This window comes from Ascaphus truei, chromosome 4 (genome assembly GCF_040206685.1).
Source record: "Ascaphus truei isolate aAscTru1 chromosome 4, aAscTru1.hap1, whole genome shotgun sequence".
In the NCBI taxonomy this organism is placed as follows: Eukaryota; Metazoa; Chordata; class Amphibia; order Anura; family Ascaphidae; genus Ascaphus; species Ascaphus truei.
Window position 1 is genome coordinate 225,551,242 of NC_134486.1, and position 16,457 is coordinate 225,567,698.

The window sequence follows — 16,457 nt, forward strand, 5'->3', positions numbered from 1 at the left end:
GCCTCTCACCTGTCTCCCCTACAATCTATCCTAAACGCAGCTGCCAGAATCACTCTACTCTTTCCTAAATCTGTCTCAGCGTCTCCCCTCTTTGCACCGTTTGATACTGTAGACAACCATCTTCTTCACATTCTCGATACACTTGGTATTCGTAACAAAGCTTTATCCTGGATCTCCTCTTACCTCTCCCATCGTACTTTCAGTGTGTCTTTTGCCAACATCACCATCTCTATCGATCTCTCAGTGGGGGTACCCCAGGGCTCTGTCCTGGGACCTCTCCTCTTTACACACCCTCTCTAGGTGACCTAATCACATATCTTGTGTTCAAATATCACCTCTATGCTGATGACACAAAAATGTACTTTTCAATCCCTGACCTTACATCTGCTGTACAGACCAAAGTTTCTGAATGTCTCTCTGCTATATCATCCTGGATGGCCCTCCGCCAACTTAAACTTAACATGGCAAAAACAGAGCTCCTCATATTTCCTCCCAAACCTGGCCCTACTACCTCCTTCCACATTACTGTTGGCAGTACTATCATTCACCCAGTAGCCCAAGCACTCTGCCTACGGGTCACACTCGACTCCTCTCTCATTCAAAAGGTAGCTAAAACCTATCATTTTTTCTTCCCCAGTATTACCAAGATACGCCCTTTCCTCTATTGCTTGACAACAAAAACTCTGACACAGACCCTCATTCTCTCCCGTCTCGACTACTGTAACCCCATGCTATTCGGCCTTCCTGCCTCTCACCTGTTTCCCCTACAGTCTATCCTAAATGCTGCTGCCAGAATCACTCTACTCTTTCTGAAATCTGTCTCAGCGTCTCCCCTGCTGAAATCCCGTATCACACACTCAATTCTCCTCCTCACTTTTAAAGCTTTACACTCTTCTACTCCTCCTTACATCTCAGACCTCATTTCTCGCAAGTCACCATCCCGACTCCTGCGTTCTTCTCAAGGATGTCTTCTCTCTACCCCCTTTCTATCTAAAGCCCTCACCCGCCTTAAACCTTTCTCACTGACTGCCCCACATCTCTGGAATGCCCTTCCCCTCAATACCCAACTAGCACCCTCTCTATCCACCTTTAGACACACGATACATTAAGCTTGGCCCCCTTCAGACGCACTTACCAGAATTCCCTCCTACTGTCTCTGTACGTTCTTCCTACCTACCAATTCGATTGTAAGCTCCTCGGAGCAGGGACTCCTCTTCCCTAATGTTACTTTTATATCTGAAGCACTTAATCCCATGACATGTTATTTATATTTGTTATTTATATGATTGTCACATGTATTACTGCTGTGAAGCGCTATGTACATTAATGGCGCTATATAAAGACATACAATACATTGCTTATTTGTGAACGCTACAAAAACTAAAAATATTATTCAAAAATAATTAACTAAACGTTCTAGTAATAAGCAAACAAATTGACAGTCTAATAATACTAAAATCAATTATTAGTCATTTGACATAGCAAAAACAGGAAAGAAAATATATGGCAAATGTCATTTATCATCTGCATCCAGGGGTAAGAAAAAGGTTACCCACCCACGTCTGAGCATGCTGCTAACATCAGCATGTGTTTGTCATTTTACGTTTGTACAAATCCATTACAACACATTTGCTTCCACGCTAGAGACAAATGGCGTCAACTAGCACCACCACAGCAATCTGTCCAGGCAAGTCAATAGGTTGGGGAAGAATTAAAAAATAAATAAAAAAACACACCACATTTAGTGGCTAAATTAATGTTTTAAAAGAGTTTCATGGCCACTTTGGTCCCTTCTTCAGGCCTAAACTTCTCACGTAAAAATTTGCCTGAATGGATCGGAGTTGTTGCTATTAAAGGTCATCTGATTAACATTAACATATCACTTTGATCTTGCTTTTTTTTTTTTTTTTTTTACTACAAAAGCCTTTTTTCCGTTTATAGGCCAAAATGTTACAATCCTCTCTCTATAACAATAGGATCTACCACTTACTATTATGATAGAACCTATTAATATCACACTGCTACTGTTCACATATCCTCTCCCAATGACATTGTAAACCAATGTAGAGTGGAGTTAAATAATTAGCATAGCTAAGATTTCTAAATCTGTGGGTTACATAGATGCCGAAATCATGTGACCATTCCCCAACAGTGGTTTTCAAAATTGAAACATTTATTCAATTGCTTAGTAAATTTGGACCTGAAAGCGTAACAAAAAAGCATAATATCAAATATAATGGAACATACAGTACAATATGCATTACAGGCTTCTGTACTTAGACCTAATTGAGAAAGGGATAAAGCACTACACTGCATGCACAAACTAATGATTCTTTTAATTTAGAAGAGCAGAGTGTGAACACATTCATTAAGAAGTAGTTACGTGCAGCGTGTTGTGTGGTTCTGTCGCTTGATCTGGCCCCACTGATAAAGTGGGGAGAATGCAGAGGATGTGCTGACAAAACGTCGGATTGAGGAAAGAATGCAGCAGCAGCAGTTGCTAAGTTACAAGGATCACGGCCTAGTCACAAAAATGCAGTTGCTAGTGAATTACCAATGAACTACTGCAAATATTGTGATTACATCAACATTTATCCTAAACAAAAAGGATTGCCGTAGCTCAATGAAGTATGTTAACATGACAAAATGAGTTAAGGCAAAACAATATTTTTAAAATAAATTGTGGGTTTCACCTAAACTGAAGAGGGTTTTTGGTTTTTAAGGGGGCAATTCTGTGTAAGTGAACTAAAGATAGTGACATTTTAAACCTTCTCACTTCTGGAAATCCATCTCCACCTAAGTGCCACCGGACTTCTAGGATTTGCTGCCATGTGATCACTTTGTAGGGGATAACAGGCACGACCCCCCAACCCCCACACACACACGTAATGACGAAAATGCCCTCCACTTCTGTATATCCGAGCTCATTGGTCTCGCTTCTTTTTACTACCCCCTTAGGTGCTTTACAGTTGTGAACAGCTACATGGCTTTTGAAAAATAAATATGTTGATTGCAACACTCACTGTATTTAAAGCAGTAAAAAAAAAATAATAATTAAAAGAGAGACTTTGGAAATATTAAAGCTATGCTACCTGACCTTTTCACTGCCGGTGGTCTAGCAGCACCAAACCTCCAATATCTGTAGTCAAGTGATCGCATCAGCAGTCACCCCCTGCTGATGGAAACAGAGCAGAACGGGCTGCCCAATCATCCCTACAAAACAAACCAGTTTACCATGATGTACCTGGTCCATAACTTAGCGTATGGAGTCCTGCGAGCCCTTTGCTGGAAACAGACATGTGGCGAGACAGGACTGTGAACATTAATCCATGTCATGGAATACACTTTTACTGCACCTTTGAGTATTACTGTGTCAAATTCAATGTTTCACATGTGTTAAAGCAGCAAGCATACCTATCAATTTCTCAAAACTGTCAAGAGGAATCACTACTTTATCCCATTCCCGCAAGAGGGGCCAGTAAAATACTGCGGAACAAAAAAAAATTATTAAAACATTCCAGCCTTGATATAATGGACTATAAATGGATCAGTGTAATTGGAAATCAATGCAATGATCCGTTTTATTAATATGTGAAAAATGTATAGGTTTTGTCTTCCCTAAGATTCCTGGATAGCAACAAATTATGCTCATCTGTTTGTTCTTTGTTGTCAAATTATAATTGGTCAAACAGATCAACGTTTCAGTCCTTAAAAAAATAAAAAATGCATAAAATTATTTTATATATGTATAAAGGTTATTTGCATGAACCTGTACCACAAAGGTTAAAAAATTATTTAAAAATTGTAATACCTGACAGTTAAAAGGGTATTTATACAAATAGCCAAGACAGACTTGGTGGATATTTTGTTTTGTGATAAATGGAGCTCAAAACCCTTCACAATAATACTTTTTTTGTAATTTTAAATTATAATAATTTATAAAACATTTGTAGCTGGAAGAGAAACCAAATCATTACTGCAACAGTTAGAGCATGACATCCAATAGTAATATGTGTCACTTAACACCTCACTTTTTTACACCACCTATAAATACCTCCCGAATCATAAGCTGGCACAAACAGGACAAGATAGCAAAACCTAGCTCGACACATTGATGCTGAAGGACAAAATATCTTATTGATGCCTTTCTATCTATAGAGTTTTCTGACAGAAAGGGCCTATGTATTACTAGATGAAGAAACCCCACCGTTGCAAATGATCACAAACTAAATGGCGCATTTTAATACATAATCCCAAAACTCTTTTGTATGAAACACATGATTAAAAAGGTAATACTTCCACACACACAAATTGAATAATTCTTGAAACAATGAAACCAGAATATATTTTGCCTTAAAAAGATGGGTTCACGTCACGTTCACCATGCAAAAAAATTTCAGTTCAAGCATCTCTTCTCCCCGTTGCTCAAACAAATGTTCTGATGTCATCCTCCTATCTTACTTTTAATCAGCGTATCAGTCTTCTATGCTCCTGGAATCCAGTCCAGTACCATCTTTGTCTCACGATTCTCATTTCCTCTTGCGATATGTCCGGCCCACGGCCATTTTAAATTTCATCCCCCTTGTGATGCCACAAACTTTTGTTTGGTTTCAAACCCATTCATTCTTTTTCCTGTGTATAACATACAACTCTGTGCTTCTTTACTTTGTCTGAAGCTTCTAAATTATCTTTACATTTAGGGTCCATGTTTCCCATCCACTAGATCACAGGCAGAATACACTGAAAACTTCCTTCTTGAACAATAGTGGAAGGTTCCCATTAAATATTGTCTTTTTTTCATCCAATTGCGCTCCATCCCATTTCAGTCTCCTATTGATTTAATTCAAAAAAGGTTCCATCCATTGTTATTAACCAGTCAAGGTAGACAGTCTACGACTTCTTCTATGCCATTTATTTCAATCTATGCAGACTTCACACATTTGTTGATCACTTTGGTCTTGCTGAGATTCACACAGTGGCCCACATTCTTACTTGCTTCAGCTTGTTCTCCAATTTGTTGCTGGAGGTCTAGGTCTTCTGGAATTATGGTAAAAATAACAGTCATCTGCAAATCGTAGGTGACAAATATTAACCGTTGATGTTGATTCCTTATTCTTCCTAATCTACACTACCGACACACTTTATTAAAGTGTGGCCGGTTCCGCAAGCCGGGAGATTTCCCGGCTTGCTAGTGGCCGCCCCTCGGCGTGCCGCGCGTCACCGACGCGCGGTCACGCGTCATCGGGAGCCTGCGCCCCCTGCACGCGCGTCCAGGGCTCCCCGAGGGAGCCCTGGTGTCCCGCGATGTGGGGGACAGCGGCAGGGGGTTCCGGGGGACCCGGCGGACCCGGCAGCGGGAGGGAGAGCTCTTCCGCTGCTTCGGCGCGCGCCCGGCACCCTCCGGCGCGCGCCAGTTTACTGCTGCGGCCGAGAACGGGCAAATGCTTGAATAAACTCGGCCGCAGCAGTATTGTCTTGAACAATTCTTGAAGTGTTGAGAAAAGCTATGGTAACATGGTGTCTCCCTGCCAAGCTTCCTTACTGATCCATACCTTACTTGTATCTTCATGTAATCTAATGGTTGATGTGGCACTCTCATAAATGTTGTTTATAATATCAATGTACGCCTCAACATCTTGTCTTAATACATCTAGGACCGCTGGAGGTGTAGACAGAAATCAAATGTGTTTTGTAAACTACAAATCCGAAGCCGAGCAGTAGATTGTATTTATTACTTTGGGAAATCACTTTTTGTATGACTTGGATGTCCCGCTTGTTTTCTAGACTGGGCAAAGTCCAGGGTCTGTTCTAGTGAGTATCTTTGTAAAAATATTGGAATTGATTGAAAGAAGACTGATTGGTCTCTAGTTCTTGAGATCTTCATTTGTCTCCTTTCTTGTGGATAACTATGGCATTACTCCATTGCTCTGAAAACGTATTGTTCAAGCAGCATGTAGAGAGTTTTGCAAAGATGTTTTCTATTTGTTCCCTGGCTTCTTTCAAGATTTCAGTTGAAGTTCCATGTTCACTGGGAGCCTTCCAATTCTTCATAGATTTTATTGCTTTTGCCACTTCTTCTAGAAGAACGCATTGGTACATCGGTGGTTTCTTCTCACTTGTTCTCTGCTGGATTACGTCCTGTGTTATTGGCGTTTGGACTATTTAATGTAATAGTCCTCAATCCTCTAAAATAAGCTGACAAGTGCACAGTCCTTTATAGTTGAACCATCATTAGTTTGAGTGCAATGATTTGCTTCTTCTTTCAGCTTTTGTTATCTTGAATGAATAGTCTTCTTCACCATATCACCGTTTACTTTCTTACATCTTCAGTTATACATTTGCAGATTGTCTTGCACAGCTCTGTATATCCAATTGTTAGTCTTGTGTTTGGGATTCATTAATTACTTGTCTCCTCAGATATTTTCTTCATAATTGTTTCTTATAGTGTTTCTGTGCCTTTCGAGTAAGCTGAAGCAATTGTTCACTTCTAGTTAAAATTCTCTGCTGTTATTCTTGAGGTTATCGATGTTGATTGCCTGGATCTTTAACCAGTTTTCTACTTTCCAACTTCACATTCAGATGTAATCTGCAGCAAACCAATCAGTGATCACTCCTTGTGTCAAAACGGTTAGGTACTATGCAGTCTTCAATCTCGTGTATCTTGTTAGTTAGCAGACAGTCAATTTAATTCCGGACTACAGTGGATCTATTTCTCTGTCCATTTTCTATTTGACTTCTTCTTGAATAATGAATTCATGATGTAGAAGTTTTCACATTCTGCAAATTCTACCAATCCGTCTCCACTTTAATTCCCGTTACCATACTTACCAACTGATGCTTCACCTTTCTGATGGCTACCAATCTCCACATTGAAATCTCCCATAACGAACGTGAGGTGACAATTTCCTTCGTTTTTAAGTTGATTCCACTTCATTGCCCGGGTGACTTGATGTCGGAGCATATTTAATATTTTGATTGTAGAGACTATATTTAGCACAGTAATGTTTCCATTACTGTACATAGTCTTGCAACTTGTTGACATTATGTCTGTCTATCTTGTGCATACTGAGTTTTTCTTATTGGTTTAACATACAAGTGTTTAAAGCAGCAGTCCGTGCTGCTTGCTTATTTTTCATGGGGGGCAGGGGGGTGTTCCCTTTGGCTTACCTTAACCGGGGTGTTCCTTCCCTAGAGCTGATCTGTGTTCCTGACCACTGGGGATCTCCTGGTTCATAAACAACCAGTTTTGTCCACCGGGCAAGAATACTTACCCTGTGGACACAAAATTGTCATTTGGAATTACAGGATCAACTCCAAAGGACCCGAAGGTTCAGCAAAAACCAACATTAGCGGTGGATTGCTGCTTTAAAATAACTAATTGTCGTCAGTTCTGTCTAGTTAACTCTCCAAGGACCTTATACATCAAGCTGTGATAGTGCCGATCTGCAGCCATCTCACAGACACCCCATTGATGTTAATGGAGCTTTCCGTGTGGTAAACCAGAAAAACGCTATCGCAGTTTACAGAATAAGGGCCTAGGGCTCTTATTCAAGAAGCCCAGTGCTGGAGAAAAGATCAGCTCTATACATATGAATGGGACTAAAATCTTCTTTAATATAAAAAGGAGGTTGCTTCAAAGTAGGGCACCTAAATCTATTTATATCTAAATTAAAACAAAGACTGTAACCACTTCCTGTATAACACAACTTCCCAAAAGATAGCTGCACACAACTGTAACATGATGCTGTTTCCTGGCCCTTACATATTCTTAAAAGTTTTGCTCAGAGTTTAAAAAAAAATTTTTTATGTAGCAAGAGTTCTGTAAGGTCATTAAGACATCTTCCAGGAATGCATCACGTAAATTAGATTTATTGTGATAGATGAAAAAGTCACACTGTTATAACTGGACCATTTAATTGGTGTGCAGGTCATTGCAAGCAGGCCTGTCCCTAGGCATACCTTGGGTAAAGTGCCACCTAGGGGTGGCAGGTCTCAGGGGGGCAGCAAGAGGGAAAATGTAGCAGCATTGCTGCTTTCCTTTTTTTTTTAAACATATATAGGATTTAAGCAGGGAGTCTGCTAAACCGCATTCATTTTGGCTCCGGGGACTCCCGGCTTCCTGAGATACTTACCTACTTAGTAGGTGCTGGTATCTCAGCTCAGGTTCAAAAGGGTCACAGTCACCTATGACATCACGGTTTCCTATTGGGGGTGGTGTCCCAGGCCCACTAGCTGGGGGGGGGGGGGGGAAGGCCGGCCAGTGCTGCAAATTTCCCCCGACCTCTGGCCAGGCCCTGCTGCCGGCTCTCAGCTGCTTGCAAGACCTTTCCTCCCTGTCCCACGCCGCGAGCTTCCACTGAATTAAGCTTGGCCCAGCTTCCGGCGTGCGCCGGCAGTCGAAGCTCAGCGGCGTGGTACAGAGAGAGGAAAGGTCCTGCAGGCAGCTGAGAGCCGGGTGCCCGGCTGCGACCGGCAGCAGGGCCTTGCCAGAGATTGGGGGAAATTTTGCAGCGTCGGACGGCCCACGCCAGCCAGCGGACCCCCGCAGACACCGGGCCCGGCTTGAACCAAGGTAAGTCTGTATTTTTATATATGTATTGGAGGGCTTGGGGGTATTTGTTGTATATATTTGCGGGGGTGGGGATTGTTTTGTATGTATTTGGTGGTTGGAAGTTTTTTTGCATTGGGGGGTGGGAAGTTTTTTTTGGGGGGTGGTAGGGCGGTCATAACTGTAGTCCTGGGCCCCGGGAAATCTGTCTGCGGCACTGTTGGCCCTTTTGACCAGGGACAGCACCTCGTAAGTGAGGTAATTACCTCAGGAAGCAGGGGATCCCCAGAGCCAAAATGTATACCGTGCAGCTCTGGAAGCCCCCTGCTTCCCACCTAGGGCATTAAAAAACATTTTGGAAAAACTTGCGGGGAATTTTTTTTTGGGGGGGAGGGGCGGGGGCGCTATTAGTGCTGGCCTAAGGGCGGCACATAACTAGGGACGAACCTGATCAGCAGTGAAAGTTTTCATTGTAAATATTTCCTTTCTTTGTATGCACACTTAATCTCACTTCAGTTTTGCACATCTGTTTATTGAAGGAAAATATGACAGTTTGTATACACCAAAAAAGCAGACATACCTAACATGTGCATATGAAATTATCTGAAGTGAATATTTAAATATTGCCAAGTGAGATCAGCACACATGATGAATTTTTGCATCCTGAATCTTTTTCTGCGAGTCCAAAAAATGTTTTGACATTGCCTCATTGCATATACAGTAACAATATGTGCTCTGTTTCAAAAGTTTTTTTTTCCTCAGTTCTGAAAGTTCCTTAAATAGACCGAGCAAAAGTCATGCCAAAGGCTGGATAGGGACAGTGCAGAATACCAACTTGACAACAATGTCCACTTTTATTATACAAGGGTATTAACAATGGACTTTGTTTTATGGTCTTTTAAGGGCGACCATTTAGAGGAATACTTGCTACTGCAATAGCCATTAATGAAACACTAATTGCGCAACAATTGTGTACGAGTGGCGTTTCAGGCAATACAAAGCATTAGATGAAAGCATCCTATATTAATATTGCTTTAAAAAAAAAAAAAAAAAAACATACATTTTCGTAACCTTTTACGATATAATATCAAATAAACATAAGGTTTGCACACTATGAAAAATCTCAGTAGACAGTTTTAAGTTCTTAAAACATAAATTAAAAGTCTCACAAGCCTCTCAGACAACGAACGATTGAACACACTGTGTTGATCATTCAAATGCAGGATGCCATGGTGTACAGCAGGGGAGCACAAACTTTTGCTGCAGCGCCCCCCGTCTTCCCACCCTGGAAGCTTGCGCCCCCCTCCCTACCTTGACCTGCGTCAAATGACGCAGCGGGGTCATGAGACGTGACGTCACACGCATCAAATGACGCTGCGGGTCACGTGATGTCGTCTCATGACCCCGCGACGACATTTGACACTGCGTTGCCATGGCGACGCATCACAGAGCGCCTGAACCTCCGTAAGTATAGCGTTGCAGAGGCCTCAAGCGATCCCCTGGCATTTAATTGAAATGCCTTAGGGAGGAGCGCGGGGCCTCTGCAACCGCCCGCACCCCCCAGCTTGAACACCGCTGGTGTACAGTACCTGTATTCAACACTACGAATTGTGTGTCATTAAATTAGAATGTTTATGTATAGCTCACATAAATGTGTCACCATTTCTAACAGCTGCCCAATCCTGATATCCTAACAGTTCTCACTATTAAAACGTTTCATAGACATTAAAGCACAAAAGAATTTTAAATTGCACTTGTGTGCCCTTTGGTACTAACCTGAAATCTCTTATCTGCTTTAGAAAAAATTACACTTTTCTTTGTTTTTTGACACAGAACTTGACTGCGCTTGACACAGATGTAAATGGTATATACTAAATTAATAATGTTTCTGCAACTCACAAATAAAAAATAATAAAAAAAAAATACGGTAGAAAGTGCGTCAAAATCATCTAAGTTCAACTTGGCGTGAACCCTACAAAAATCTGTTATTAGCTCTGGAACAGAATTAAGTATCAACCAAATGTTTATTTGACCAAGCACAAATGTTTCATTATATAGGTGAACAAACTATTTTTTTCCCCACAGCATGGCTATTATAAGTAATATGAAACTAATGGCTGATAATTACCTACGCTAGTTAGAAATAAGAGATACACATACGTCTGTTTTAATTTAAATTGCATCAATTATTCAACATGACGCAAATGCGTAAAAAATTATTTCAAACAATGAGTCATATGTACATGTTTTCATACATACAACGCACATTTTATAAAGGTTTGTATTTTTAGCGGCTAAGCAATATATATTATATATACACACACATACTAAATCTTAGTGGATAGGCCCCAACGGGATTACGATCTGCCCTACTGATCTTTGAACTGACAAATTTTAACCTAGCACATGGGTGTTTCACTGTGTGAAAACTTCCCCTGTGGTTCATTTTACACTGAGACCTGAGGGTATATGAACAGGATGGAGGGATTTCACATTTCACTTTCCCCATCTGTAAAACCAATGACACTACACCGGGTGCAACTACCAGATGATAAGGAATGAAGAGGTTGTTTCAAGGTGGTCAGCTTGAAACATTGCAAAAGAGACCTCCTGAGGTTGCGGTCAACTCCTGTCCTCAATGTCCAACTTATTGCCTCGGTTTTATAAAGCAAAGATAAATTAGTGAGGGGGGAAGGAAGGTGGTAAATTGAGGAGATCAAGGTTGGAAGGTAAGGGGTGAATAGAGGAGTTGGGAATGGGTAATTGCAGGAGAAGGGGTTAAATAAGCAGTTCCTTCTGCATGTTTTTTCTATTTCTTCACAATGCTGGGTTTTATCATGGAAAATAGCACAGTGTTAACTAGCGGAGTTGAAGAAGTAAGAATACACAGCAGGAGGTATGTGAACACTACCACAGTATTTGGGCCTTTTGAAATAAAAAAAAAAAAAAAACAACATTAAAGACAATTAGGAGAAACCAAAAAAATAAAAAAAAGGTAGGTTATGGGGTATAACATGGAGTTCACTTTTAAAAACAAGTAATCGTGGTGAAGTGCTGCATCTTTAACTGGGGGGGTCAACAAGGAAGGGAGTGGGTCAGTGGGTCACCCTCCCCCCCCCCTGCAAAGCCTGAGAGAGGTGGTAGACTGCTCTGGCAGAGGTGGAAAGGAGGGGTCATTGGACTGTCACTGGACAAGAGGGGGTGCTGAAGCACTGGTGTGCATTTTATTGTTAAAATACATGGAAGATTCACAGGACTGCAGTAACTATTTTTTGGGGTGGGGGTGCTGTAGATACAAAATCAGTGTAACATACATTAAATGTAAAAATGTATAAACCAAGAGGGGCTGCAGCTCCCCTCCCACCCCCCTACTTCCAGCCCCTATGCAGGATCCTTTCAACAACAACTGAGCACTTAAAGGATCAAGAGTACAGAAAGCTTATTAGGAGAAATAGAAAACACCACACACGGTTAACATAACTGATCTCCCTTTACCTTTCATCCACTCGACTACTTGAATTGGGCTCCACTTGGTGACGGGATCCATGATGATCTGCGAGGAGAAAATAGGATCCTCGTCTCGCTCTTTCCTACAAGAGAAATGCCTTTCCCTTCTCACATGTAAGATGATAACCGATGGCGAGATTCGATCCCTTAATTCTAGAACGTCTTGGGACAATGCAATGTTCTGAACTTCAGAGTCTGATCCAAGCTCTAGTTTATCCCATAGCTGGATGTCCCTTGGCTCTGATGTCACACTGCCACCAGAATCCTTGCTGTAATCATCACATGGGAAATACGGTCGAATATACGCAGCGTGTGAAAAAGTCACCTGTCCCCACTCTCTTGATCTGTCTGTGTGAGGACGGAGGTGAAGCAGTTCTCCTCTTAGGATCCCCTGCTGTCTGGCAGCTTATTCCTCCCTCCTGGTTTCATCCTGTATCCTCCCCCAAGCCAGCTCATTCTCCTCCCTGACGCAACAGGTCCCTCCCACCCCCAGGTCTCCTCTCCTCACTTTGTCCGTCCCTCTCCAAGCGCCGGTTCCTTCCCAGTCCCCTCCTCTGGAAACTCAGTTCTCTATTTTCACACGCTGACCCCTCCTCCTTTGCAAACATTCCCTTCACTACCTCACTGTGGCCTTTCAAGTTTCCAGCATTGAAAAGATCCCCCTGCTTCAAATGTTTTGTCTGAATACTCATGTTATTGTTATAGTAGAAATTAAGTTAGAGCTAAATAAAATTAAAAATCAGTATCCATGTTGGATTGTTTTACGTAATAATAATAATAATAACTAAGCAATGTATTTTTTACTTACGTAATATAATATATAATTGCAAAAATATAAATATAGATAGATAAAATAAAAAGGAAGTGTGTGCTAAGCACACGCGTTATAAGTGAAACTTCTGTGTGTTTTGACACTTGCAGAAGTATTTCATGCCATAAATATCATAAACATGAAAGTACAATTTGATTGATAAAACACAGTGAAGTTTGATTGTGAAGGCGCGTTTTCGGCACCACAGGCCAGGTCCATAATGCCTTTGCCCGTGCGGAGGTGTGCGCGGCCATGACGTCACCAGCTTGAAGGGTGCGTTTTTTGGCCATGGTACGCGCGCCGTTCGTGGGCGTGTCTAGGGGCGAACCGCTCACGTGGCCAGCCTGTCGCGCCAAGAAATCAGTTTGAACTGATTTCTTGCGTAACGCGCGCACGCTTCCGCGCGCAGCATGGACGGGAACACTGCCTTAAGGCAGTCTGTTCGCTCAGCGCACGGTGTACGATACCATGGCCCCAGCCTTAGGCTGCGGCCAGGCAGGGAACGAGCACTATGGTGCACGTGCACAGTGATGTCACGCGCTCTGCCCGTCCATGAGATTTGTGGACAGCTACGTAGGCACGCAGGGGGGCGTGTTGGGGGGCGCAGCAATGACGTCACGGAGTTGGTTCGCCCTTATTGAGCGAACCGCTCACATGATGCAGCAAATTCAATTTAGCTTGTTTCGGCAAGAAGCTAAGCACCGTGCATGCACAGACACTCGCTCACGCTAGCCACACGCATAGCAGAAATGTGTTTCATCACGTCCAGCGTGAGCACCCGCTCAGCGTCACCCTGGACAAGGCCTTAAACAGGTTTGCCACTTTCAACTGCTGGCCAACCTGGAGGGTGGGGGGGGGGGCGGGGAAATTCCCTTACTTGGCGGCATGCTGCGGCGGCGTCCCCGACATCCTGCTGCAACTCCCCCTAAAACTATGTTGCTCCCCATAAAACTATATGATGAAACGTTGCCATGGAAACGGAACGCTACCTGACGCCATGATGCTGCGAGGTGTCACATTGCCACGGCAACGTGACGCCTCGTAGCGTCATGACGTCCCGTAGCGTCCAATTGCCAGGGCAATGCGGCGTCATATGACACAGCGCAGCCATGTTCAGTGCAGTTGGTGGAATTGCAGAAGAATACCGGAGAATGCCGGAGACGCGGCCACCGCAGCCGGACACCGCCAACACCCAGAGATTGACAGGCTAAACCAGTAGCCCGGAGGAAAGTACCTGAAACACGGAGTCTCCGGATCAAACCCGGAGAGGTGGCAACCCTGCCCTTATATGTATGTATACAGTATGTGTGTATATAGATTTGCGTGTGTGCGTGTATATATATATATATATATATATATATATATATATATAGCCCTGGTAAGAAATGGGGCTATAGTTCTATCCTCCTCTTGTGTGTAATCTCTGCTAAGGGCAGATTGCCAGGAGTTATCATGGGTTTCCCCCACTTCAAGCACTTGCCCTGAATGGTGGAGGTAGGTCACCTGACCCTGTGTTCAATCAAGGGACACAGGGGCGGTGCCTGCTGAGATCATAAAGAGCTGTGCATTTCCTATTTAGAAGTCTGTCTGACAGTGAGTCAGGTGTGTGAGAGTTAGAATTAGGGAGGAGAGGAGTGAGCAGCTCATGAGTAGGGCTGATAGAGTATAGTGAGGTGGACCAAATACCTCTCACCCTGCTTAGGGGGTGAGGGAAGAGCTTGCCCCACTCTGGATGCCCTTTGGTCCACAGTGGCGGCAGGGACCATCACTAAGGAGAACAGGTGGTGGCATTGAAATCAACTGTACCTATCTGCTGCTGCGGGAGACTGAGTAATAAAGGAGTCTGCTGTTGACAGAGAACCTTGTGTGACACTGGAATCTCTCATCCCTGGAGGGGGATTTCTGTGGTAAGGATTCCACCCCACGTCCCTGGGGCTTACTACAGATGGAGGCGCTGCACCATTGAACGAGAACGAAGGCATTCACCCCAGTAACCTGTTTCCTGTTGTCCCAATGTCATCGCGGGAGACTCAGGCCCTCCTGTTGCCAGCAGGTATGCACCACACAGAGACATATAGCCAGACCTCAGAACACCTTAGGGGATCCAATCTGCGACCGGGTGGGGATCGATGGGTATATATATATATACAGTGGTCGACAAATCACCCAAAAATCTACTCGCCAAACAAAAAATCTACTCGCCACCTAGTCCCGCCCTCAACCCGCCCTAGTCCCGCCCCAAACCCACCCTGTCCCGCCCCCAACCCGCCCACTTTAAAAATATCAAATAAAATAAATTGAATAAATTCCTAGTAAGAACAACATTCATTTTTGACATAAGTTTATTTATATTATTTATATTACTTATATTTATTTATATTACATTATACTACAATTAGTCCTTGTTACGTGTGTGTGTGTGTGTGTGTATGTGTGATCTTACCTGATCCACAGTCCAGGTACCTCATTCCCGCAATGTTATATGTTGGAGGTGAGGTGTTTCTTACCTGTCTTCTGGGTTAGGGGGGATTCCAATGCCTCCCGTGTGAAGCTTGAGTCAGATCTGGAAGTAAGCTGTATAGGTTATTTCAGTGTAGGTATAGGGCAATTAAAATATATAGGGTAAGTAAGATATCCAGCTCCAGAGTGTGAGACAGTGTGAGAGAGACAGAGAGTAGGTGAGAGAGAGAGAGTGACACAGAGAGAGAGCGACACAAAGAGAGAGAGAGAGAGCGACACACACAGAGAGAGAGAGAGCGACACACAGAGAGAGAGAGCGACACACAGAGAGAGAGAGAGCGACACACAGAGAGAGAGAGAGAGCGACACACAGAGAGAGAGAGAGAGCGACACAGAGAGAGAGAGAGAGAGAGAGCGACACACAGAGAGAGAGAGAGCGACACAGAGAGAGAGAGCGCGACACACAGAGAGAGAGAGCGACACACAGAGAGAGAGTGCGACACACAGAGAGAGAGAGAGAGCGACACAGAGAGAGAGAGCGACACACAGAGATAGAGAGAGAGCGACACAGAGAGAGAGAGACACACACACAGAGAGAGAGAGCGACACACAGAGAGAGAGAGCGACACACAGAGAGAGAGCGACACACAGAGAGAGAGCGACCCACACAGAGAGAGAGAGAGAGACAGCGACACACAGAGAGAGAGAGAGTGACACAGAGAGAGAGCGACACACAGAGAGAGAGAGCGACACACAGAGAGAGAGAGAGCTACACACAGAGAGAGAGCGCAACACACAGAGAGAGAGAGAGAGCGACACACAGAGAGAGAGAGCGACACATAGAGAGAGAGAGAGAGACACACACAGAGAGAGAGAGAGCGTGACACACAGAGAGAGAGAGAGCGCGACACACAGAGAGAGAGAGCGCGACACAGAGAGAAAGAGAGCGACACACAGAGAGAGAGAGCGACACACACAGAGAGCGAGCGACACACACAGAGAGAGAGAGAAAGCGCGACACACAGAGAGAGAGAGCGCGACACAGAGAGAAAGAGAGCGACACACACAGAGAGCGAGCGACACACAGAGAGAGAGAGCAAGAGACACACACACAGAGAGAGCGCGACACAC

General features: G+C 43.6%; 1 protein-coding gene across 1 annotated transcript in view; it reads right to left on the reverse strand.

The window, feature by feature from the left end:
- The window catches only part of CNKSR3 (CNKSR family member 3), a 100,969-nt gene extending 88,472 nt beyond the window's left edge, over positions 1-12,497 (reverse strand). Inside the window, exon 1 of the mRNA XM_075596929.1 lies at positions 12,044-12,497. Coding sequence (XP_075453044.1) covers positions 12,044-12,095 — 52 coding nt within the window. The 5' untranslated portion in view covers positions 12,096-12,497. The remainder of the gene's footprint in view (positions 1-12,043) is intronic.
- Between the last annotated feature and the right edge of the window lie 3,960 nt (positions 12,498-16,457).